Source organism: Antechinus flavipes, chromosome 1, assembly GCF_016432865.1.
Source record: "Antechinus flavipes isolate AdamAnt ecotype Samford, QLD, Australia chromosome 1, AdamAnt_v2, whole genome shotgun sequence".
Classification (NCBI taxonomy): domain Eukaryota; kingdom Metazoa; phylum Chordata; class Mammalia; order Dasyuromorphia; family Dasyuridae; genus Antechinus; species Antechinus flavipes.
In genome coordinates this window covers 717,344,564-717,367,444 of record NC_067398.1, presented here as the reverse complement: position 1 = coordinate 717,367,444, position 22,881 = coordinate 717,344,564, and the positions used below count along the sequence as shown (strand labels likewise).

The following is a 22,881-nucleotide window of genomic DNA, read 5'->3' as shown; positions in this document are numbered from 1 at the left end:
AACAATATTCAGGTCTTTGGCTCCGAGGCTGTGGAGCTGGAAGGGACCTTAAGGCATCTTGTCCAATCCCCTCCTTCCACAGAGGAGAAGACGGGCGGAACGATCTGTCCGAGAGCCTGGTTGGTCAGGAAAGAACAGAATGGGGCCTGGATCTCCTGCCCCCCCCCAGCCGGCGCCCATGTCTCAAGCTTCGTCCCTGCTGAGCCGGCCCCGTCCTCCCCATACAGAAGCTTCCAGCGGGCGCGATGCGCTTGTGGTTCCCAGGCACCGCTGTGGCCATTATTTCATTTAATCTCTATAACGACCCCGTGAGGTGCACTGGGCTAAGTATTAATTGATACCATCTTTCTGGTAGGAGAGGAAGGGGAAAGGGAAGAAGCTTTTATGAAGCCCCTACTCTGCGCTAAGCACTTTACAGACACTGGTTTGATGGGATAATTAATGAGGAGGAAATTAAGGCTCGGAGAGTCCATGAAGCTGCCTCGTGGCTAGCCCAGCCCTCTGAGCTTGTTCAGTTCTCCGGGGGCTCCCCCAGACCTCGGGGGCAGACACGGTTGCCAGCCTTTCCAGATCCTCCAGGAGATATTGAGGACGTCTCCCGGACTCGGACTCCCAAAGAGGGGGATTTTTCCTCCTGGGATGCCCAAAAGTAAGGGAGAAAGGGAGAGGGAAAGGTGGATTCCCCACCCCCGGCCCAGCTCCAGAGACGCGCTAACAGGAGCTTTAGCTCCCCACAGACACCATCACACTCCCCACAATTCCTCCAAAAGCCTCAGAAACGGCGGGTGGGAGACCCAGAAAGTGGAAGCCATTTTGTCAGGCGCCCAAGAAGGGAGAGGGGGGTGCCTGAGGGTACTTAAACATGCACATGTAACATACAGACTAGCACATGCATCATGGCTTCAGAAGGAGAAAGGGCCCCAGATATCACGGAAAACCTGTGTCTGACACGGTGCCCGGCAAAAATGCAGCAAATAACCATTTGGTCCAGGCCCTCCTCCGGCTTCCCAGCCGCCCTTTTTCCCATCCCTCACCCCCAACCACACTGAAAAGGCCACTCTCCTCCTGCCCCATTCTCCACGTGTTACCCAGAGTCACCCGGAAATCCAGATGTCCTTCCCCTGCTCTGTGAGGAGGCCACCTTTGCCGCCCTGGGCCCCGGTTCCAGAACTGACAATTTTGCCGACATCCAGCAAGAGACCAGCAGCCCCCACCAAGCCCTGCGGGGGGAACAGGCTAAGCACGGCAGAAGCTGGCCACGGCCCTCCGGAGACCTATAACCCAACAGGGAAGCCAGGGCGGGCTGCCATCTTGGAGGTCACCCCCCTCCTCCCCCCAGCTGTTCCACAGCCCAAGCTGTCCTGGCTCAGCCCGCCCACCCGCCCGCTCCTTTCCCGGCCCTTTGCTGGTATCACAGAGCCAGAGAATGTCTTAAGAGACCCAGGCGGTCGCCCCGCCCCTCGTCAGGCACGCGGGACGGGGGATTCTTGGACGTTCCGACCGGACCGGATGGTCCCCATCTCTCCCGTTCTCTGAGATACAGGGAAGGCCGGAGAAGAGAAGGGGTTTGCTAAAGATTATGCAGGGCGATAGCGGCAGAGGCAGGACCAGGAAATTGTTGTTCAGTCATTTCAGTCGTGTCCGTCTCTGTGTGTCCCATCTGGGGTTTTCTTGGCAGAGATCCCGGAGTGCTTTGCCATTTCCTTCTCCAGCTCATGTTGCAGTTGAGGAAACCGAGGCAGACGGGGTTTCGGGACTTGGCCAGGGCCACGTGGCTAGTGAGTGTCTGAGGCTGGATTTGAACTCAGGAAGAGATCTTGACTCCAGGCCTGGCTCTCTGCACGTTATGGCGCCCCTAGTGGTCTAGAATGACGAACTAGTCTCTCTACTTCAGTGGGAAGCTCTTTGCCTTATACTCTGCTCCCTCTTGACCCTGCTGGTCCCTTAACTGTGGCCTTTCCTTGGCCCAGATCCCTTAAGGGCACGATCTCCACAGGAATCTCCCCCCAAGGCCCTCCAGGCAGAGACTCCGCCCCCCATTTCCCACCTCCTGCCCTGGCTACTCGGGCTCCAGACCATCATCTGCAAAAGTCCTCATAACGTCTTCAGTGTCTGTCACCCCTCAGACTCCTCCATCTCACAGTGCGAGCCTCTGAATGTTAGCTTGTTCATGGTCACCGCCCTCCCGGACCGGCGGGCACAAAACCCGGCTTCTCTGACACCTTCTCTTCCCTGCCCTCCAGCATCCAAATCGGTTTTCCTTTGCAGCGAATGGCCCCTATCCCTGTGATCACCACCTTGGTCTAGGTCCTCATTAGTTCCCATTCTAAGTCCTCGTTAGCTCCCATTCTAGTCCTCGTTAGTTCCCATTCTAGGTCCTGGTTAGCTCCCATTGGGATTACTGGAACTCACTGATCTCCCAGTCTCTGTTCTCTGTCCCCCTGCACACCACCGATGGATTCCCCAGTCCAGAGCCCAGTTCTAATCTTGTCATTCCCCTTCTCGAAAGCCATTCTGGGCTGGAAAATCCGGCATTTAGGGCCCTCCACCATTCCATCTGGGCCTGCCCTCCATTTTCTCCGACTGCGACTCCCCAGCCATGCTAAGCCTTCTCCTCCTCATTGTTCATGCTATCCTCTCTTCCTGGAATCTCTCCCGGCTTTCTACCTGCAGCCTCAGCCCGTTCCGTCCCTTCCTCCCCAGCCACTTAATTCAGGAAGGCTTCCCCGATCGCCCTCTTCCTCCCTCCCTGGCATCCATCAGCCCTTTATTTACCTTTCTGCAGGCCCAGATCCCTCCCTCCCCCAAGCCAAAGCTTTGTACCAGACCAGCCTCCCCCACTAGATGAGGAGCTCTCTACAGGCAGGTCCTGGTTCTCATTCTCAGCATATCCCAGGCTCCACTGGAGGAAGGATCGAGGGAGGGAAGAAGGAATAGATACAAAAGCAGCTGAATAGTTTGATTCGCAGAGAAAAGATCCTGTGATAGATCATCTTAAAGTCTGGAAGAGACCATGGGATGTCGGAGCTGGGAAGGGTGTTAGAACAAGGAATGTCAGAGCTGGGAAGGATGCTAGAACATGGAGTGTCAGAGCAGGCCCGAGGATCCAGAATAACAGCTGGGAGGGGCCTTTGAGCTTCTCACAGGTGGGTGGGACCTTGGAAGCAGAATGTCAGAACTGGGAGGGGCCGTAAAATAGAGACTGTTAAGAGCAGGGCTGGTTCTGGAGACCCAGAATGTCTTTGCTGCATGGATACCACAGACATCGGGCCATCCAACATCATTTTACAGTTGAGGAGATGAGGGGTCCCGATCAGTCCTTATCGGGGGCCGACTCCTCACTGTGCTTAACCTTAACTTAGGCTGATGAAGCAAGCTTTCTCTAAACCAGCTCTTTATGTCTTGAAGTTAAAGAATCACAAACTATGAAACGCATCCCCTTGGGGAGAGCAGCCCCACAGTGCCCAGACTGGCTCCTGCAGCCCCACAGTGCCCAGACTGGCTCCTGCAGCCCCACAGGGCCCAGACTGGCCCCCGTGACCTCTCTGTCCCACAGACAAGCCTTCACTTGCAGCAATCTCTGAGCATTCACTGAGAGCTTTTGCCCAGTACCCTTCCCCATCTGTACACTCACTCCTGTCAATGCCATTTCAGAGGGAAAATGCCACAGGCCAGGAAGAACAGGACAAAAGTCTAGCCATATGTCATGTGTTAATTTACTCCTTGACAGCTGCCCCCTCCTTCTGCCCGCCCGCCCTCCCAGAGCCGGCTCTAGCCCCAGAATTCTGACTCCAGGAGCACCCACCCAGGTACAGATGGAGGGGGGCCCTGGCCCCAACATGTCTCATTCCTCTCAATAACCAGTTCGGGCTTTTGAGCTCTAGGTCCGTTCCCAGTCCCTGTGGGATTTGGGGCCGTTCCAGCCTGTGCTATCCCAGCGCTTGCTTCCTGGTACTGGACCCAGGCTACCCGACAACCTCGTTCAGGCCAAGCCCCCGTCTCCCGACGCTGGGGGGCCCCTCCTGAGATCCCAAAGGCATCATCTGTTCATGGAGTGCCACCACACCCACTGCGATGAAACCCAGGGAGAGGGACCAATGGCAGGCCGAAGATTGCTCCCCATGCCCCCGTTGGCTCATCTCCCCTGGAAACAGCGGCCCAGGACCTCCCTGCCCCCTCCGCCCTCTCCTCTAGGCCCACCGGGGCTACACCCAACGATGTTGCCCAGAAAGCCAAAATCCGGGATTCCATGTTGAACTCCAGCTGCCAACATCCTTCTAAGCCTTCTCTTGTTCCCTCCCCCCACAAGCACCTTTAAAAAACAGGTCTGAGAGCCTGCAGTCGCCTGTGGCCGCATCTCTTCCTGCTGCCCCGGGGATTGGGAACCGCCAAGGAAACCTCCCCAGTCCGGCCCCCCTGCCTGAGGCCCGACCATTTTTCCGGGGCCCAGGAGGCCGTGACCCTGCCTGCCGTCGTGCCCCGTGGTCGCAGGCTGTTTGTCAGCAGCCGGAGGCACTCGGGGGTGCAGCCCAAGGGAGGGGGCGCCTAAGGGTCTCTCCGCAGGGGAGTGAAGCTGCGGCCGAGAAGGGAGGTGCCCAGAAGGGGGGGGAGGCACGGGTCGGTTCTTTACACTCGGCCCCTGGCCGCTGGGACCGCAGGGGACAGGTCTGAGGAGAGGGCAGCGGGAGTTCGGGTCTGGAGCTGCCGGAGCCCGCGGGCCTGGATTAGCCGGACGGGATTAGCCCCGAAGGCCAGGGTTCAGGGCCAGGCGCGGGGGGAGGGGGCGCCGAGCCGGGAGGATCCCCCCTTCTCCCAGAACCCCCGCCCCCGCCCCCTCTTTGTTCCTCCCGGGCACAGCGGGCGCGGCGGCGAACCCGTCTCCAGCACCACCACCCCCGGACAGCTCCCGGCGCGGCGCAGCCCAGCCCGCGCTGCGCAGCTCAGCCCGGCGCAGTCCGCGCTGCGGAGCCGGGGCTCGCACTCACCTCTCGGGCGCGGAGCCCCTCCGTCTCCCCGGCCCGGGGGCCCACGTGCTGCCCGCCTTCTGGCCTCCTGCCGGGCGCTCGGGGTCCTCGATGCCTTTCGTCGGCGCGATGAGACCGAAGGACGGCCGGAGTCGGAGAGCCCGCGGCCCAGCCCAGCCCGGCCCAGCCCGGCCCGGGGAGAGCTGGGGCAGGCGGGCGGGCGGGCGGGGAGCTCGCTGGCCTGCCTCCCTCCGCGACTCCTCCCCCACCGTCCCCCTCCCCCTCGCCACCTCTCGCTATAAATAACACTAATCGTCCAGAGCCAGCCGGGCTGGATACTCTCGGGGCCCCGCGCGAGCCAAGTGGAGCGGAGGGGCTCGGGGGCCGGGTCACAGGTGACCGCCGGAGCCGGGCTGCTCGGAGGCAAGGCGGGGCGGGGGGCGTGTGCGTGCGCGGGGGAAGGGGAAGTGAAGGAAGCTGGAGGGACGGGGGCGCCGCGAGCCCCGCACACCCCGACCCGAGAGCTGCGCCCTGCGCTGGGAGCCGCCTGCTCCCCCCTCCCGAGCCCGGGCAGCGACTCCCCCCTCCCCCAAGCCCAGATTGGGCGGTGCCGGCCACCGGGAGCGGATTGCTGCTTGAGCAGCCCAATGGCAAGCCTGGGAGGGCGGGACGGGGTGGGGCTAAGTACCTCCCCCCCTTTGCTGTCCCCCTCCCCTTTCAGTTTTCTGCAGCCGCAGGCGCTCGATTGTAGCTCTCCTTTTCCGTGGGCTGCGTGGGGAACGGGTGCCGAGCGGTGGGATGGCAAGCGGGCTAGGAAGGGGGGGGCGGGGGAAGGAGGCTTCGAAGCCCTGCGAACCCACGTCTTCTCCTCTTCCCCCCCTTCCTCCCCCCTCTCCCCCCTGTGTCAGGGAAGACGCAGCGCTTTCCCGGCAGGCCACGGCAGGATTTTACGGTCGTTCCCCCCGCCCCGCCCCACTTTCCTTAGTGTCTAATCAACCTGTGTCAGAGATTCCGAATGTCAGAGACCTTCATTCCGAGCCCTCCGCTTACTATGCAAGAGACAAGTACAAGGTCACACGGTCCGGCAAGGACAAGAACCTGACCCTTCGACTTCAGTCCGGCGCCCTTTCCCCCGCCCCTCCTGCCCAGTTAAGCCTGTGCCTCAGCCCCAGGCGGGCCGTCGGCATGGCCCCCTCTAGCGGCTGACGCGGCGTCTCCGAGGCTGCCAACGGTTCCTAAAACCCAGTTGCCTTTTCTCAGTCTTCCACCCCCTCCTCCTCTCTCCCTCTTCCCGCTTCTCTTCCCCCCCTCCTCCCTCCTTCCTTCTCCCCCTTTCTCCCTCCTCTTCGCACCCATTTCCCTCCTCCCCCTCCCCGTCCCCCTTCTCCCCATCCCCGCTTCTCCTAACCTCCCCTCCCCCTCGGGGGACTTTTCTGGCTCCCCCCGGCGCCTCTTGCCTCTCTGGGCCTTTTCCCTTGTCTCCCTGCTAGCTGGCTGACTCTGTCTCCCCTGGGTGGCTTCCAGCGCTCGCTCTGCCCCCCTCCCTCTAGTTTCTCTCCCGACGGTTCACTTCAGCGCCCCGCGTTTCCTGCCCTCGTCCCTGCCCCATCCCTAGTCCCCCGGTGCCTCCCGGGAGGTTCTGCTCGCGTGTATCTTAACCGTGCTCCGGCCGCCTTCACCCCCCCCCCGCGGCCCCTCCCGCTCTCCAGGGCCCTGTGTCTCCTGAGGGTCCCACTAACCTTTCAGTGACCCAGATGGGCAGCTCTGGCTGCAGCCCCGGCTCCTCTCTCCCCCCCGCGCCCCTCAGCCAATCACTGGCCATCTTTCTCCTCCGCCACTCACACGGCGTCTGTGCTGGTGGAAGTTCTCATCACCTCTTCCTCGGGCTGCTGCCATAGGCTCCCAACCGCTCTCCTTACTTTGCAGCCACTTTCCCCCGTTGGGCTGCCCCGCCGGCGCTCCCGAAACCCGGATCTGCACGTGTCCCCCCCGCTCGGCCCCACCACCAGGGAACCTTCCCCGGCCGCTCCTCCAGCCCTGCTACCTGTTCCCTTACCCATCATCCCCCGGCCCCCTTCCCCTGCCTCCCGTGCACAGCCCCCCCCCTTCCTTCTCTCCTCCCTCGTTTCCTTCCTTTATTTTATGAGGAAAAGAACATTTCATTTTATCCCCCAAATATTTCCTAGTTTTTTAGACATTTCGGAATCTCTTCGCTTCTCCAGGCAGGGAGACAGTGACAGAAAGTGCCAACCCTGGGATAGTGCAGGGGCAGAGTGTTAACTGGGCTCGCAGCCGGGCAGATCTTCCCAGATCTGGGCTCAGGCACCTGTTAGCTGTGTGACCCTGACTCGGTCACTTAACTCTACCGGCCTCTGTTCCATCATCTGGGAAATGAACTGAGGAAAATGGCAAACGGCTCTAGTCCTGTGCCAAGAGAGCGGCAGATGAGGTCAGAGTCGGACATGACTGAGAATGGATGGACACGATAGCCCTCTATCTCCGCAAAGGAGAGAGGAAAGTTTATCTTTTCTAGGATCAAGTCCCTCCCTCCCTTCCTTCCTTCCTCCCTCCCTCCCTCCTCCCTCCTCCTTCCTTCTTCCTTCCTTCCTTCCTTCCTTCCTTCCTCCCTCCCTTCATTCCTTTCCTTCCTTCCTTCCTCCCTCCCTCCCTCCCTCCCTCCTCCTTCCTTCCTTTCTTCCTTCCCTCCTTCCTTCCTCCCTCCCTTCATTCCTTTCCTTCCTTCCTTCCTTCCTTCCTTCCTTCCTTCTTCCTTCCTTCCTTCCTTCCTTCCTTCCTTCCTTCCTTCCTTCCTTCCTTCCTTCCTTCCTTCCTTCCTTCCCTCCTTCCTTTCCTCTCTCCCTCCCTCCCTCCCTCTTTCTTTCCTTTTAGTTTTCCCTGCTCTTCTTCTCTCACTCCCAGCTCTGACTTTTCAGGATTCGGGCCCTCCTGTTACTCTGTCCCACAGGAACATTTGTATGAGGAGGGGCCAGTGCCTGAGGGAGATAAGAACGGGACTGCAGGCAGGACTCTGGGGAGGCTGTCTGACAGACATGCGCCCATTTCCCTTGTGACACAGAGAGCTTGTCGCAGGTCCTCCTGGCTTCCCCCAGTGCTTTGGGGCGGCCGGTCAGCTTTGGCTCGCCGCCCGTCGCCGCCTGTCGCTGCCTTCTCGGGGACAGAATTCCAGGATTCGATATTTGGAGGCACTGAGGCCTCTAGAGGGCTTCGCCCTCATGCCGGCCACTCCCCGTGTGGGGAAGCTGGGCTCGGACTGGGCAGCTCTTCCAGGGGGCATATTCAGGGGCCACGACTCCGAAGCCATTTCCTTCCACAGGCCCATTTTACAGGGAACAAGACTGAAGCCAGGAAAGGGAAATGACTGTGTCAGGGCCAACATGGGCTGAGGAGCGGAGGCGGAGGGGGACCAGATTGGAGCCCTGCCCGCAAGTGCCTGGGACTGCTTTTGGCCACAAGCCCCGGGGCCGCAGGGCTTCTGGAGGGGCCTGACTCGGCCGGAGGAGAGCGTGGTCAATGGCGGGAGGCCTGGCGCCCGCGTGGGCCGGCCTAGACTCTCCCCAGCCTCCCCCGGCTCCTGGTGCCCTCCTGGGGCATCTCTAGATCCCAGTCGGCGGGAGCAGCTTTGCTGGCAAGCTGGGCCGTGTCCAGCTGGGGGCAGAGCTCGGGATACCCGCAGCGTGGAGGGCTCGGGCTTGCCCACAGCGAGCACCGGGCCGGGCAGCAGCAGGCAGCTGCTCGTTGCCCCCAGAGCGCCGGCCTCTAAGGCCGTTCCCCTTCCCGGGGGCCTCTTTGCTCCTCACATTTGCCTCTGACCTTCGCCAAGGACTTCCCGCAGCCGGCAGTTCTGTGTCCCTAATGCACTTACCGTGTATTAGTGAGCATTAGAATCAGGGTGTTTATGTCTTAGCCGCCCTCCCCCGTTGGAGGAAACGCGTCTTGTCGAGGCCTCGTACGCTCTGCAGAATGCTGGGCGCACATTCGGCGCTTAATAAATGTCGAATTAAATAGAGCCGAGGCTGAACGTAGCGGGGGATGTGGGGGATGGGGGCCCGGTGGCGGGGGGCCTCGAATGCCATGTGAAGGGGACTTGACTTTGCAAGCAGCCGGAGGCCCTGCTCATGCTGGAGTGAGATCAGATCTCGGGGTGACTTGGGGGGGGACAGGGGTTGTTTCTCCCCAACCCTCCCTCTTCTACACGTCTCTAAGACATCTTGCTCCTTCACCACCAGGTAGCCATTGAGCCGCCCGGTCTTGTCCCATCCAATTCCTCTCTTCATCCAGCCACCAGCCTCGCTCGGGACCCCCGCCCCCGCCCCCGTCCCTGACCACTCCTGTCCAGCCCCACCACCTCACACTCGCCAAATTGGCAAGTTCGGATCCAAGGTCACTCTCCTTGTTAATAACCTTCAGTGGCTCCCTAGCACCTCCAGATCAAGTATAAGTTCCAGTGTGGCGCCCCAGCCCGCCTCTGCTGCCTTCTTGCCCCTTCCCCTTTATCCACTGGCCTTTTAGTGCACCTTAGGTGCAGTGTTTCATTTCCCATCTTTGGGTCTTTGTAGCCCCCGCCCCGACCTGGGATGCTCTCCTTCCCCTCTATCTCTTATAGTTCCTTGTTTTCTTCTCCTTTCTTCTCTTTTTTCCCCCTGAGGCAGTTGGGGTTAAGTGACTTGCCCAGGGTCACGCAGCCAGGAAGTGTTTAGTGTCTGAGGCCAGATTTGAACTCAGGTCCTCCTGACTTCAGGGGTGTTGCTCTGACCACTGCCTCAACTGCCCCAATTCCTCATGGCTCAGTTCAAGTATCTTCCACATGAACCCTTTGTAGTCTTCCCAAAGTTACCAGGTGTCCATCCTCAAATTACCTTGTACTTGTACTCATCTTCTATCTATCCTGTCTGTCTGTCTCTCTGTCTCTGTCTCTGTCTCTCTCTCTTTATCTCTCTGTCTCTGTCTCTGATTTCTTCTGCTAGAACTTAAGGCCGTCGGGTTAAGGCCTGTTTGATCTGCTACTTTGCCATCATTTCCTGACTGCTTTTTGCCTGGGAATGATGAGCAAAGTACTGGAATAACCCCCAGGAGCGCCCGCGAAGGCCCGGATCAGCGAGGAGGGAGGGTGCTGGAAGCGTCGCCGGGACTTTGGCTAACGCCGTTTGGCTGCGAGAGGTGGTGGAGAGGGGAGACGGCTCCGAGACAGCCCCGGGATTCTGGATGTGGCAAATTTAGAAGGACGAGTTGGATGGAGGGAAGAACGATGATCGGCGTGGTTTGTGGTGGAAGTGTCTGCTTCTCAGAAGGAAACGTGGAACTGAGGAGAGGGGTCTGCACTAGAGGGCTGAACCCGTGCATCTCCGTATGAGTGGGGGAAAGCGGGGCCGTGGGAACAGGTGAGACACTGAGGCAGGCCAAGGGCGGAGCGAAGGCAAGAGCAGGGAGGGACTCAGAGACCCATGTGAGAGATTGGGCAAGAGACCTCGGAAAGAACTGGATTCGAATTTGTTCCTCCCGCTCCTCGCTGGCTCCCAGTTGGGAGCATCTCTACGGGCTTTGGTTGCCACTTGGGGTCGTTTCTGGGGAAGATGTGGGGGAGGCAGCTCGGGCCTGTCGTGGAGCAGGAATTCTCATTCACTGGAATATCCCCAAGAAGAAGTCCCAAAGTCGCCCATTCCACTCTGATGGCTTTGGGGGCCGGGACCGGCTTTGGTGGCTTTGGGGGCCCGGACCGCCAAGTAGCGTTTCTCAAGCACTTTGGCCAGAAATTGTATTCTGAACTGCATGGGCGTGAGGGGGGAAGGGTGGCTGCCTGGGGCTCCCATTGTAGAACGAGCTGACACACCGGGAGGCCTGAATCGGCCCCTTTGGGTGCTGGCCACCCGTGCTCCTGACCTCACCCTGGGGCCAAACCCAGCAAGTCCAGTCCCTCCCACGTGACACTGTTTGGAAACAGTCGCGTCCCCCTTTAGCTTTCTCTTCCCCCGAGTCCCTTGTCTCTTCATCTGCCCTTCTCTGGCCATTCTCCAGTTTTACCGGGTCCTCTCTACCCTGCGGTGCCCAGGACTGAGCCATCGTCCCTGGTCTGGCTGGTCTCCCGTTCAGCGCGAGGCTGTAGAGAGAGCCGACCTTGAATGCCGGCCGCCTGAATGGAGGGCGAGCGTCCAAAGGGAAGAGGGCGATGGATGACCTCCCCGGGCAGATCGTGCCCGGGAAACATGGCTCCTGCAACCCAGCAGCTCAAGCGGCGTGCCCGCTTCCAGGAGGGCCATTGAGAAAGGGGAGGGGCAGCCAGGAGCGGGGAGCCTGTGAGCATGAGCTGGCCGGGCTCATGTATCCGAGGGACCGTCAGGCGGGAGAAGGAACTCGTGCTTCGATGGGAAGATCCTGGGAGACCGACAAGCTCCCTAACAAAAGAATCGAGGGCCGGGCTTTCTGAGAGCTCGGGAGCCGAGGGACCCTCTCCCCGTGGAAGAGTCGGACTGGATGCCTTCGGTCCTTATTGAGACATCATGAGCTTTCCCGTGGGAAAGGCCTTTGGGAGCATCTGGGCTGGTCCTGCGGTCTAGGCCTGAGGTGGGAAGGGAGGTGGCCGGGGCCCTCTGGCAGCCGCACGGCGGCTGCGGGCTCAGCTCCCGGGCTCCCCAGCAGTTCCGGGCAGGATCCCACGCTGGCCGCCTTCTGGTTCGGTCGTTCCCTGGGCCGCCTCGTGGCCAGAAGGGGGTGCGGAAGCGTGGAGGCGCCCGAAGCTTTCGGGGGGTGCCCCCGAGCACGGAGGGGGCTTTTCCTCCCCTGGGTACGGGACGGCCAAAAGGAGAGCGGACGCTGCTGGGGGCGGGTGGGAGGACGATGGCCTGGAGGGAGGGAAGGCAGGAAGAGGGGACTTGGATTCTACTGGCGTTTTCTTCCAAGGAGAGGGATCTTTAGTTTGAAAAGGACAGACCGGCTGAAAACAGAGACAGATGGAGAGACAGAGACGGAGAGACAGAGATGGAGCACGTGTGTGAGAGAGAAACATTCAGAGATTCAGTGAAACATTCAGAGGAGCAGAGTGTGTGTGAGACAAACACTGAGAGACAGAGAAAAGGAAAGGGGGGAGAGAGACAGAGAAAAGGAAAGGGGGGACAGAGACAGAGACAGAGAAGGTGGAGGTTTGAGTGGCCAGGTGCAGGGCACTGAAGAGTTGGTGGACGTCATGGGGGGTTCTCGAGACTGTGGCCGGTAGGAGAGGGGCTCCGTGATCGAACAGGAACCGTGTCTCTCAAGAGCAGCGGGAAACTTGGTCTGGATTTCTGGAAACATTTCTGGATCATTAAAGGGATGTCGGTGACATTCATGGAGCGCCAAGCTGGCCACGCCGGACCGAGCTCGTTTCCGTCGTGGGTGAGGTCACTGTGGGAGTATGGCAGCAGCCCCATCCTCGTCGGGCCTGTTCTGGTGGGAAAGCCGCCCGGGTGGACACTAATGGCGGGGGTAAGCCCCTCAAGGCCAGGGGATAGCTTCGGTTTCTTGGTGTATCCCCAGCGCGGGGCCTGGCACATAGTAGGCACTTACTCCGTGTCTGCTGACCGATTGGCCTGAGGGGCCAGGCCTCCCAGCGCAGTCATTATTGATTTAATGTCAGCTTAGAGAGCCGTCTTCAGTGAAATGCCCAGAGGATTCTCCGTCGGCTCTGGGCTTTTTAACGTTCTTACTAATGAATTGGAGAAAGGGGCGGCCACCTCGTTCACCAGGTTTTCACGCGACATAAAGCTGCGAAGGGCAGCCAGGGCCGCGTCAGAGCCGCACGTCCCGGAGCATGATGGGAGCCGGTGGTTACTTACACTGTGGCGGGGTTGGCGAACCCGACAAATCCCGGCTTGGTCCATCGTCTCGTTGGCTGGCTGGTTCTGAGAGCGCGATGGAGAGGATGTGAATATTGCAGATATTGCAGTGTCACGGACACTGTTTCTCTTCAGAGAGCTAGTTAAAGGCTTACCGGTGGCTTGCCCCTGAGCGAGCTAAAGCGGTGGCTGATGGAGCCGGATCCTGGATAATCTCCCCCAGCTCGAGCATTAGACCCAATCTACCGGGATGAAATTTAATTGGGATAAAGTCCCGGTTATTGTTCGGTCTTTGGGCCGACTCTTCGTGACCCTTTGGGGGTTTTCTCGGCAGAGACCCTGGAGCTGCCGTTTCCTTCTCCAGGTCACTTCACAGGAGAAAAGTGAGGGAAGACGTGACTGGCCCAGGCTCACACGGCCGGGGAGTGTCTGCTCCCCAAGCAGGGCTGGGCCACACTCGTGCCTTTGAGTTCGTGCGCCGACCTGCCAGGACGTGATGTGGCGGCCGGTGGCTCCTCCGGAAAGAATTCCGAGCTCCAAGCTGGCCAACGGTTGTCCAGAAAGCGAGCGGGATCCTCTGGGCGAGGAGGGCGTCCCAGGCAGCGAAGAGTCACGGACGGTCGCTCTGACCCACCTAAAGGGGCGAGATGCTCGGTCTGTGTGCGCTGGGGGTCAGGCACCCTGAGCTCCCTCCTACTTCGGGGCTTCTGTGCTCCCCCCCAACCCTTGACCTCTCCCTGCTCCTGCAGAACTCAGGCTCCCGCGGCCACTTGTCCCTTCCTTCCCAGCGTTCGGTTTTTAGGACTAAAAATCTAGGAAAATATGTTTGGGGAAAAGTCCGACGTTTTTGTAAATGGTGAAACGGTTGTTTCCCGGGTGATGCCGTGTAAGGGAAATTTGGAATAACATCAGTAGTTCCACCTCGGTCTCTGTGCCCCCAGGCCACACGTGCCGGGCGTCTCCCCGCTTTCTCCCTCTTGGGACCCTTGGCCCCTGACTGACTCGGGCAGATCGCTCTCAGTTTGCTCATCTGTAATTGGGGAGAATACTCTGTTCTTTCTCCTTCCCAGGGAGAAGAGGATGCGAGGGGTGGTTGTGGTGAGGGACGAGATCTGCCTGGGGAGGGATCTTCCCCTGCCTGCAGTGAGGGACACATCCTAGATCTCACACTGGAAGGGCTCGGGGCGCCCACGGAGGGGAAGGCGTCCATCCCACACCCTCTGCCTCCAGAGCCGTGAACTTCTCATTTTCTTCACCTGCCAAATCACCCTTACACTTTCTCCCTCTGGATCATTGTGGGGGTGGGGCAGTTTACAAACCTCACAGTGCTGGAGGAGAGGGAACGAGGCTGTTATACATCGCGAGTTAAGTGCCTGTACACAGTAGGTGCTTAATAAGTGCTTGACTGACTGATTTACTGACTGTTACTACCCATTTTTTCAGCTTGAAAGCAATATAGGGACAGAGTCTTGCCCTGGAGCCGGTCCAGGGTCTGGAAGGCTAGATGGCTTCTCTTTAGTTCCCTGAGCATTTATGAAGTGCCTACTGTGTGCCAGGCCCCGGCCCAGGTGGTGAGGATATAGAAAATAAAATAACCTCCTGCCTTCAAGGACCCTTATGCCTCTGCGGCTCCTTCCTGGAAGAGCTGAGTCTGGCCCATCATTTCTCCTCTCTGAGGAGGACTCATCATTCGGACCCTCCTTTGTGGTGGCTGCCCTCCCCCCCCCGGCAGGGGTCCGGGCCCTTTGCCCAAGTTCTGAGCAGGGAACACGGTCAGGGCTGTGCGGGGGGAGCATCGAGGGTAAAGGCGCAGTCTGCTGGGAAAGCTCCTGGGACACTGGCCTTCTGGGACGCTGCTTGGAGCCCCGAGGCAGACGGGGAGGACAGTTCGGGAGGGAGGGCAGTGGTTAGGGCAGGAGCCGCCGCTGAGGGACAGAGCACAGGAGGAGGGGGCGGCAGGCGGCCTTGGGGGCCTCTGTTGGAAGTCCACGCAGCTTGGGGGGGGAAGGAAGCATTTCCAGGTGCTCGGAGTCAGTAATGAGCCTTCAATCTAAAAATACTCTGACCCTGATGGGGAGAAAATGGAGACAGTTGACCCCGAGGAGCAGAGCAAAGGTGGCTGGGAGGAGGAGAAGGAGGAGGAGGAAGAGGAAGAGGAGGAGGAAGAGGAGGAAGAAGGGAAAGGACAGAGGGAGGAGGAGGAGAAAAGAGGAAGAGGAGGTAGAGTAGATAGAGGAGGAGGAGGAAGAAGAAATGATGGAGAAGGAAAAGGAAGAGGAAGGAAAAAAGGGAGGAGGAAGGAGAAGGAGGAGGGAGAGGAGTTAAGGGGAAGAAGAAGGGGAGGAGAGGGAAGAAGGGAGGAGAAAGAGGAAGAGGAAAGGATAGAGGAGGAGAAGGAAAATGAAAAGGGGGAGGGAGGAGAGGGGAAGGAGGAGGAGGAGATGAGATAGGACATCAATAATCAGCCCCTCAACAAGCATTGATTGCATACTGCTCCATGCCAGGCCCCACGCCAAGGCCAGAAGCCCAGCACAGGCCCTGCCTGCAAGGAACTAACAGTCTAGTGGGCCCACAGTGGGCAGAGAAATGGGTCCATACCCGACACGTGCAGTTAGGCAGAAGGGAACCTTAGTGGCAAAGGAAAGCCAGGGAAGTCCAAGACAAGGCAGAGCTGAGGAGACGGAGGATTGTGGGCTTGGAGGCAACCGGTGCCAAGGCCCAGAGGCGGAGGAAGGGGCGGCTGGGGCTGAGGAGGCCGGGGGCTCCGTGACGACGGGGACGGTGTCTTCTCCTTGCATCGTGTCTCCCATAGTGGGGCTGGAAGGGCTCCCCCCGAGGCCCCCCCGGCCGGGGCAGAGCTGCCCGAGAGGGATCTCGGAGCCGGGGTCGGGCTCGGAGGGAGGGGCTTTGCGGTGCCCCCAGAGCTCCCTGGGCCGGCCGGGGTGGAGCCTCAGTTTCCTCTGGGTGTCGTGTGCCCCTCTTTTGCACATGGAGCCCAGGATCTGGGTTAGTTATAAATAGCCGGGCCTGCGCTGCTCCTTTTAGCACACGAGGGATCCAAGCGAGCAGGCGGCGGCGGGCGGGCGGGCGCACGGGCCCGGGCTGGGTGTGTAAGCTTGCGTTTTCTGCTCTCGGCCTTGCCGTGTTTTCTCTGTCTCTCCGGGCTGCCCTCGCCCAGTTCGCCCCGGCCGCTTTCTCCTCTCACAGTACAGTGAACACAAGCACCCATGCAGAGAAGGGATTTCGTGGGTGTGTGCACGTGGGGCACCGCTGCTGAGGCAGACAGGCTGGGAGCCGTGAGAGGGATGGCGCGAGGCGGGGAAAGCTTGGGGGGCCAAAGGACAAAACCCCAGAATGCACTGTGGCAAGTCAGGGAGGTGGGCAGCTGGGGATGCGGGATCTGCGAGGAGCTGCGGGACCTCTTGGAGCCTCCAGCAGCTTCGCAGGAGCTGGGGCCTGCGAGGCGCTGCTGCCATGGGGCACAGAGCACAGGGTCTGGCACCAGAAGGACCCGAGTTCAAATTCTACCCCAGATACTTCCTAATGGTGTGACTCTGGGCACTTCTCTGCTCCAATTTCCCAGCTATGACATGAGAACCACAGGGCACCTGCCCCCCAGCAGGATTGTGGTAATGTCCTTTGAGCCTTGCATACAGTAGGTGCTTACTGCATGCTCAGTTCTCTCCATCTGAGCCACACTTAAAGCCTTGCACATAGTAGGTGCTTACTGCATGCTCAGTTCTCTCCATCTGAGCCACATTTAAAGCCTTGCACATAGTAGGTGCTTACTGCATGCTCAGTTCTCTCCATCTGAGCCACATTTAAAGCCTTGCACATAGTAGGTGCTTACTGCATGCTCAGTTCTCGCCATCTGAGCCACACTTAAAGCCTTGCACATAGTAGGTGCTTACTGCATGCTCAGTTCTCGCCATCTGAGCCACACTTAAAGCCTTGCACATAGTAGGTGCTTACTGCATGCTCAGTTCTCTCCATCTGAGCCACACTTAAAGCCTTGCACATGGTAGGTACTTACTGCATGCTCAGTTCTCTCCATCTGAGCCACATTTAAAGCCTTGCACATAGTAGGTGCTTACTGCATGCTCAGTTCTCTCTATCTGAGCCACACTTAAAGCCTTGCACACATAGTAGGTGCTTACTGCGTGCTCAGTTCTCTCCATCTGAGCCACACTTAAAGCCTTGCACGTAGTAGGTACTTACTGCGTGCTCAGTTCTCTCCATCTGAGCCACACTTAAAGCCTTGCACATGGTAGGTGCTTACTGTATGCTCAGTTCTCTCCATCTGAGCCACACTTAAAGCCTTGCACATAGTAGGTGCTTACTGCATGCTCAGTTCTCTCTATCTGAGCCACACTTAAAGCCTTGCACACATAGTAGGTGCTTACTGCGTGCTCAGTTCTCTCCATCTGAGCCACACTTAAAGCCTTGCACGTAGTAGGTACTTACTGCATGCTCAGTTCTCGCCATCTGAGCCACACTTAAAGCCTTGCACATAGTAGGTGCTTACTGCATACTCAGTTCTCTCCATCTGAGCCACACTTAAAGCCTTGCACATGGTAGGTACTTACTGCATGCTCAGTTCTCTCCATCTGAGCCACATTTAAAGCCTTGCACATAGTAGGTGCTTACTGCATGCTCAGTTCTCTCTATCTGAGCCACACTTAAAGCCTTGCACATGGTAGGTGTTTACTGTATGCTCAGTTCTCTCCATCTGAGCCACACTTAAAGCCTTGCACATGGTAGGTACTTACTGCATGCTCAGTTCTCTCCATCTGAGCCACACTTAAAGCCTTGCACATAGTAGGTGCTTACTGCATGCTCAGTTCTCCTCACCATTTGAGCCACGGTTAAGTTCCCTTGTCTTCCCTGGCTCCTTCCTTCAGGAAACCTTTCCTGCCCCTCTTAGCTCTGTTCATCATCTCCCCAGTTCCTTGTGCCTGTGGCTTGGACATCGTCGCTCCCCCTTTAGACCGGGACGTTTTTTGCTTTTCCCTGGACCCCCAGCCCTCGGCACGGCACCGGACGCGGAGCAGGGGCTCTGGGCTGGCCGGCTCCCCACCTCCTACCGCTGGGGGCACCTCCGAGGCCAGAGGCGAGGCTGGCTGGGCAGAGAGGGCTTCCGGGGCCTGGCTGCAGGGCCCACAGACAGAACCCCTGACGAGGAGACGCTTCCCTGCTGGGTCGGACGGGATCCTGGGAGTTGTGAGAGCGCGGCGGTCCCAGGCTCTGGAGGGGCCGGCCGCCATCGCTGGCTGGAGACAGGCCGGTCCAGAGCATCAGCGCGCGGGTCACGGCCGGGCACCGGAAGGACCCTGATAGGCTCTTAGCGCATTTAGGGTTAGGCCTGCCTCCATCATCGTGGCTGCCGCGTCCCTGCACAGGATCTGCTGCCGCATTCCCACCTTGCAAGGCAGCGGCCTCCCTCCTGCTCCCCTCACTGTCCAAGAGGCCTCCTCTTCACCCTGAGGGAGTGAAGTTACAGCCGGGAGGCTCTGGGCCTCAGTTTTCCTAGCTGTAAAATGGGCAGATGAGGGAGTTGGTCAGATGCCGGGCAGTACCGTGTGGTGGGTTTGGAATCAGACCTGGGCTCTGGGGCGTTGTCAGCGAGAAGGCGCAGCGGAGACTCACCTGCTCCCTGTTTCCCAATGATGATAATAGTACCTGCTGGCAGGGTTGTTGACCAAGTGAGGCTCCCAGGGGAAGCCCTTCTTAAGGGGAGTGGGGGCCCCGCGTCCTGCGGAGGAGCCAGAGGGACCGAGCGCAGAGAGTCCGAAGGAGCCCAGGAGCTGCCCCCAACCCGGCTGGACTCACCCCCTGGCGTGGCTCCAGGCGCGTCAGGCCGGTCTGAGTGTCGGCGGGTGGGGACTTTGTCACCGACTAACTGGGGGGGCTCTGGCTCCAACTCCGGGACCTTTGGGGGTTTCTTGGCAGAGCTGCTGGAGCTGTCGCCACTTCCTTCTCCAGCCCATTCACAGAGGACACCGAGGGCACGGGGGAAGTGACTCGCCCAGGGTCACCCAGCTGGTCGGTGTCCGGGCCACGTTGGGACTCACTGGGCCCCAGCCTGGGCCTCTGTGCTCCCTGCGCCTGTGCTCATGTGTCACACTCTTGGACGCCCCTTCTAGCTGGAGGGTCCTAAGTCTCAAGCGCTTCTTTCTTCCTTTTCTCTCGTGCCCCCATCACCCCCATCAGAAGCTCTGTGTTCAAATCCCGGCCCGGGCACGCCCCCACAGAGGTGGGGGTGCGGGGAGGGGGGCTCTGTCCCCTGTGACTCTGTAGGGCAGAGGCGGTCCAACGGGAGGTCCCTTGAAACTCTCTGCGGGGGGAGTTTGCTGATGGCTCCTTGGGGCCTCCCTCCCCCGCCTGGGCAGCCCCCCACCTCTGGGACCGGCTGGCCCTGCCTCTTGCACCCCCCTTCTTGCCACCTCCTCACTGCCTTCTCAGGGGGCTCCGGAAAAGGCTCCCAGGACCCTTTGAGAGGCCGTGTTCCTCCAGGCTCGCAGAGGTGCCGTAAATAAATTACTGCTAATTGGCCAAGGAGACCTTCCGACTAATAAGCCTGCCCTCCGTCCCGTGGGTGTAAATTAAAGCGCCCGGCTGGGGAGCGCGGCGCGGGCCCCTGTGGCGAGAGCTGCCCGGCGATGGGGGCGGGGGCCTTCTCTCCTGGGGGTGCTGGGGCCCCCGAGAAGCTCCTCTCCCGGCTGGTGGAGAAAGTTGACTCTCGTTGGATTTGGGGTTGAGTTTGAGGTAAGGGGGGCCTTCCATCCTGCTCCTCCCAAAGCACTCAGGGCTTCCCTGATTTCCGGGGGTACAGGCTGCCCCCCGCCCTGCAGGACTCCGGCTTTGCCAGCTCCCTGTGGAGGCCTTCGTGGCCGACGAGTTGGCCGTGCTCTCAGCTGGCGCCTCTCCAGAATAAGGGGGAGCTCTAGGATGCACAGGCCCGTGTCTACAAACGGGGGCCGCTGCGCCCTCACCCAGCTCCGTCACCTCCCGGGTAAGAAGGGGGTGGCTAATACCGTCCAGCGTCCACCCATTGGGGTTTTCTTGGCAGAGGGGCTGGAGGGGTTGGCGTGTCCTCCTCCAGCCCATTATACAGAGGAGGAAACTGAGGCAGGCAGGACGAAGGGACTGGCCCAGAGTCCCCCCAGATGGGAAGCCTCTCAGGACGGGTTTGCGCTCAGGCCTCCCGACTTAGGCCAGGTCGCGACCGGCTGCCCTGGCCGAAGCAGCAGCTCTGGGCTCCCTCTCCTGCAGGGGCTGACGCCATCCTCGCCAGTGGGCTGATCCCCTTCCTGGTGGAAAAGCTCGAGGAGGAAGAAGAGGAAATCCAGGAGGTCATCCTGGACACGCTCTACTTCTGCCTGCAGTGGGACGCCCTGCAGGCCCTGCAGAGCAACGCCGTGCCCATCCTGCGCGAAAAGCTCACCAGCTCCAACGAGGACATCCGCAGCAAAGCCGCCCGCACCCTGATGGCCATCTGGTGAGCGGCAGCCAGGCGGGCACGGTGGGCACAGTGGGCAGGGGTGGGCATGGCAGGGCGGAGGTGGGCGCGGTGGGCAGGGGCGGGCACGGTGGGCTGGGGGCAGGCACAGAGGGCGAGCTTCTCTCTCGGGGTAACATGGGGCAGTCGGACAAAGCTGCCGTCCTCCCTCTGTCAAACAACGGGCCTCAGTCCAGAGAAGTCCCCCCTCCCCATCCCTCCAAGCCCACCTGGATGAGCCCGGCTGCTCAGACACTGGGACAATCTCGGCAGGACGGCTCTAGGTCAGGACCCAGGGTCCCCCGGCTGCCATTCTGTCGGCCTTCATCACAAGCCCGGAGCACTTTGGGGGTCGCTTCCCCAGCCCCCCCGGCCAGTTCTGCCCCAAGATGCTGAGAGTCCCCCGGGGACAGCGGCTGGGCCTGAGGGGGCCGGGGCTGAGTCAGGCCTGGGTGACTTGGGGCGCGCCATCTCTGTCTGCCTCAGGTTCCTTAAAGTAAAACGGGGAGTAACAGCCCGTCCTCCCCAGATTGTGAGGGCGCCGTTCCCCTCCCTTCTTCAGCGGGGCCTCAGCCTCGGGCCATGCCAGTCTGGTCTCCCTCCCACCCAGCTCCCGGCTCCCCCTGCTCTCCCGGGGCAGCCCCTCGGGCACATCCCGGCAGGTCACTGCCCGCTGGCCTTGGACCAGACCTCGGGCTGGGGATGATCCCGGCTCCCTTCTCCTCCCAGCTCTCACTGTGATGTCCTCCTTCCTGCCTGAGGGCACGGGCTGGGGGCCCCAGGAGGGTCTCGGGAAGTGCTGGTTGAACCACGGGGCGGGGCGTCTGTCGGGGAGGAGAGCGGGTCATGGAGGGGCCTGGGCCCAGAGCCAGGAGGACCCGGAGGGAGCTGGTGTTACCCGTGACAGGATTCCCGGTGAGAGCCCCGGCGAAGGGGCCACGGAGAAGCGGGACGGGCAGGTCCGGAGTAGGAGGTCCCCTTGGGGCTGCGGCTCCCGGTGCTGGCACAGATGGCGGCCAGGCTCAGCGGGTCCCTGCCTCGGGGCACTGAGCCCGTGGCAGCTGTGGCAGAAAAGGGCGGCTCTTCTGGTTCTCATTGATGAGAACAGAAAACCGAGTCTCGGAGGAGCTGCCGCTTGGGCAAGATGGTGCAGGAGGGAGGCTCCCATTTGCAGGTGCTGCTCTTGTAATAGTCCAGGGTCACATAGCCAGGAAGCATCAGAGCCTGGACTCGAACTCGGGTCTTGTGACTCCAGAGTCAGGGTTCCCCTTGCGCTCTCTCCCCTGCACCTTCCCCTTCTTCCTTCTGGGGCTCCCAGGTCAGGTCTGGATCAGCTCCAGATTAGCCCCAGAGCTTCCCAGCTGGGCCTCTGAAGCCCGGCATGATGGAATACTGCAACGACGGTTGTTAGACAGCCTTAGTTTTCCCATCTGTAAGTGGGGCTGGTCCCGGCTCCTGTTGTCTAGGATCGTCACGGGGATCACCTTTAAGGTGCTCGAGAGAAGCTCATGGTGGTGTTTTACTCCCCGAAAGGTCCTTGTGTTGTGAGCGTCCTGGGAAGGTGGGATGGGGGGGGGGAGCCCCCGTTCCCCTTGGGCTGACCTTGGGCCCCCTCTGTCCCGCAGCATGCTTCTGGACGGGAAGAATGAGGTATGGAGGCACGACGTCATTCCCCTGCTGGTGATGCTGCTGGATGACCCGAGTATCGACGTGAAGGGCAATGCCGCGGGGGCCCTGATGTTTGCCACGGTCACCACTGAAGGTCAGGGGGAAGGGCGGCTTCGGGCCCGATGCTAGGGGAGATGGAGCCCCTACTGGCACAGGGGGATGGGCTTACAAAGCTTCGGGACGTCCGAGTCTCAGAGAGGGGCTCTCCCCTCCCACCCTCGAGCGGAGGCGACTGAGTACAGTGGCTGCAGCCCGCCTCACACCGGGAGGGCAAAAACACCAGCCCTGCGAGTTGGGCTGCTCAGTCACCTCTGGAGCTCGGCTCCCTCCTCTGGCACATGGAGAACTCCGAGGTGGCTTCCAGCTCCAAGTCATCAATCCTGTCGTCCTGGCCCACGAAGAAACCCCCAATTCTGGCCTCTTCGGGATCCCCGGAGCCCTCGACTGAGACATTCCCTCGGGAGGGAGAATTCGGGGGGCTGATGACTTGTTTGGGGATGGGTTTAGTAGCTCATTGGGGGTCCCCCTTGTGTGAGATGCTTTGTGGGTCCCAGAGGCCTGCGGCACTAAAGAGAGAGAGGGGAGTCCTGAATCAGGGGGGGGGGGGGCAGGGGCGCTACAGGGCCTCGGGCGTGAGGGAGGCGACTCCCTCAGCCCAGTGTTACCGTCCCCAGAATAGTCCTGTGGACATTTTTAGGGTGTTTGACCCCTCAAACTTTAGGGAGGAGACTCGGTTCCAATCCCAGGGTGGGGAAAAGTCATGAATGGAGCTGCTCCCTGCCCCTCCGAGTGATTCCTGACCCCATTTTTAGCCCCTTGTGGTCCATCTGAGAAGTGAGCTAAGGACCCAGAAGCACCTCAGGAGATCAGTGCAATGGCTGGATACCAGCCGCTGTCCAAAAATGTAACATGGGCTCAGGAGGAA

General features: G+C 60.2%; 2 protein-coding genes across 3 annotated transcripts in view; one reads left to right on the top strand and one right to left on the bottom strand.

Moving 5' to 3' along the window:
• The window catches only part of GNAZ (G protein subunit alpha z), a 53,666-nt gene extending 48,131 nt beyond the window's left edge, over positions 1-5,535 (bottom strand). Inside the window, exon 1 of the mRNA XM_051973180.1 lies at positions 4,986-5,535. The gene's annotated coding sequence lies outside the window, so the exon portion shown is untranslated. The remainder of the gene's footprint in view (positions 1-4,985) is intronic.
• RSPH14 (radial spoke head 14 homolog) overlaps positions 1-22,881 on the top strand; it is a 122,497-nt gene that overhangs the window by 85,311 nt on the left and 14,305 nt on the right. For both annotated transcript variants that reach the window (XM_051973181.1, XM_051973183.1), the window contains 2 exons: positions 20,063-20,288; positions 21,914-22,050. In XM_051973181.1, the coding sequence (XP_051829141.1) occupies positions 20,063-20,288; positions 21,914-22,050 (363 nt within the window). The remainder of the gene's footprint in view (positions 1-20,062; positions 20,289-21,913; positions 22,051-22,881) is intronic.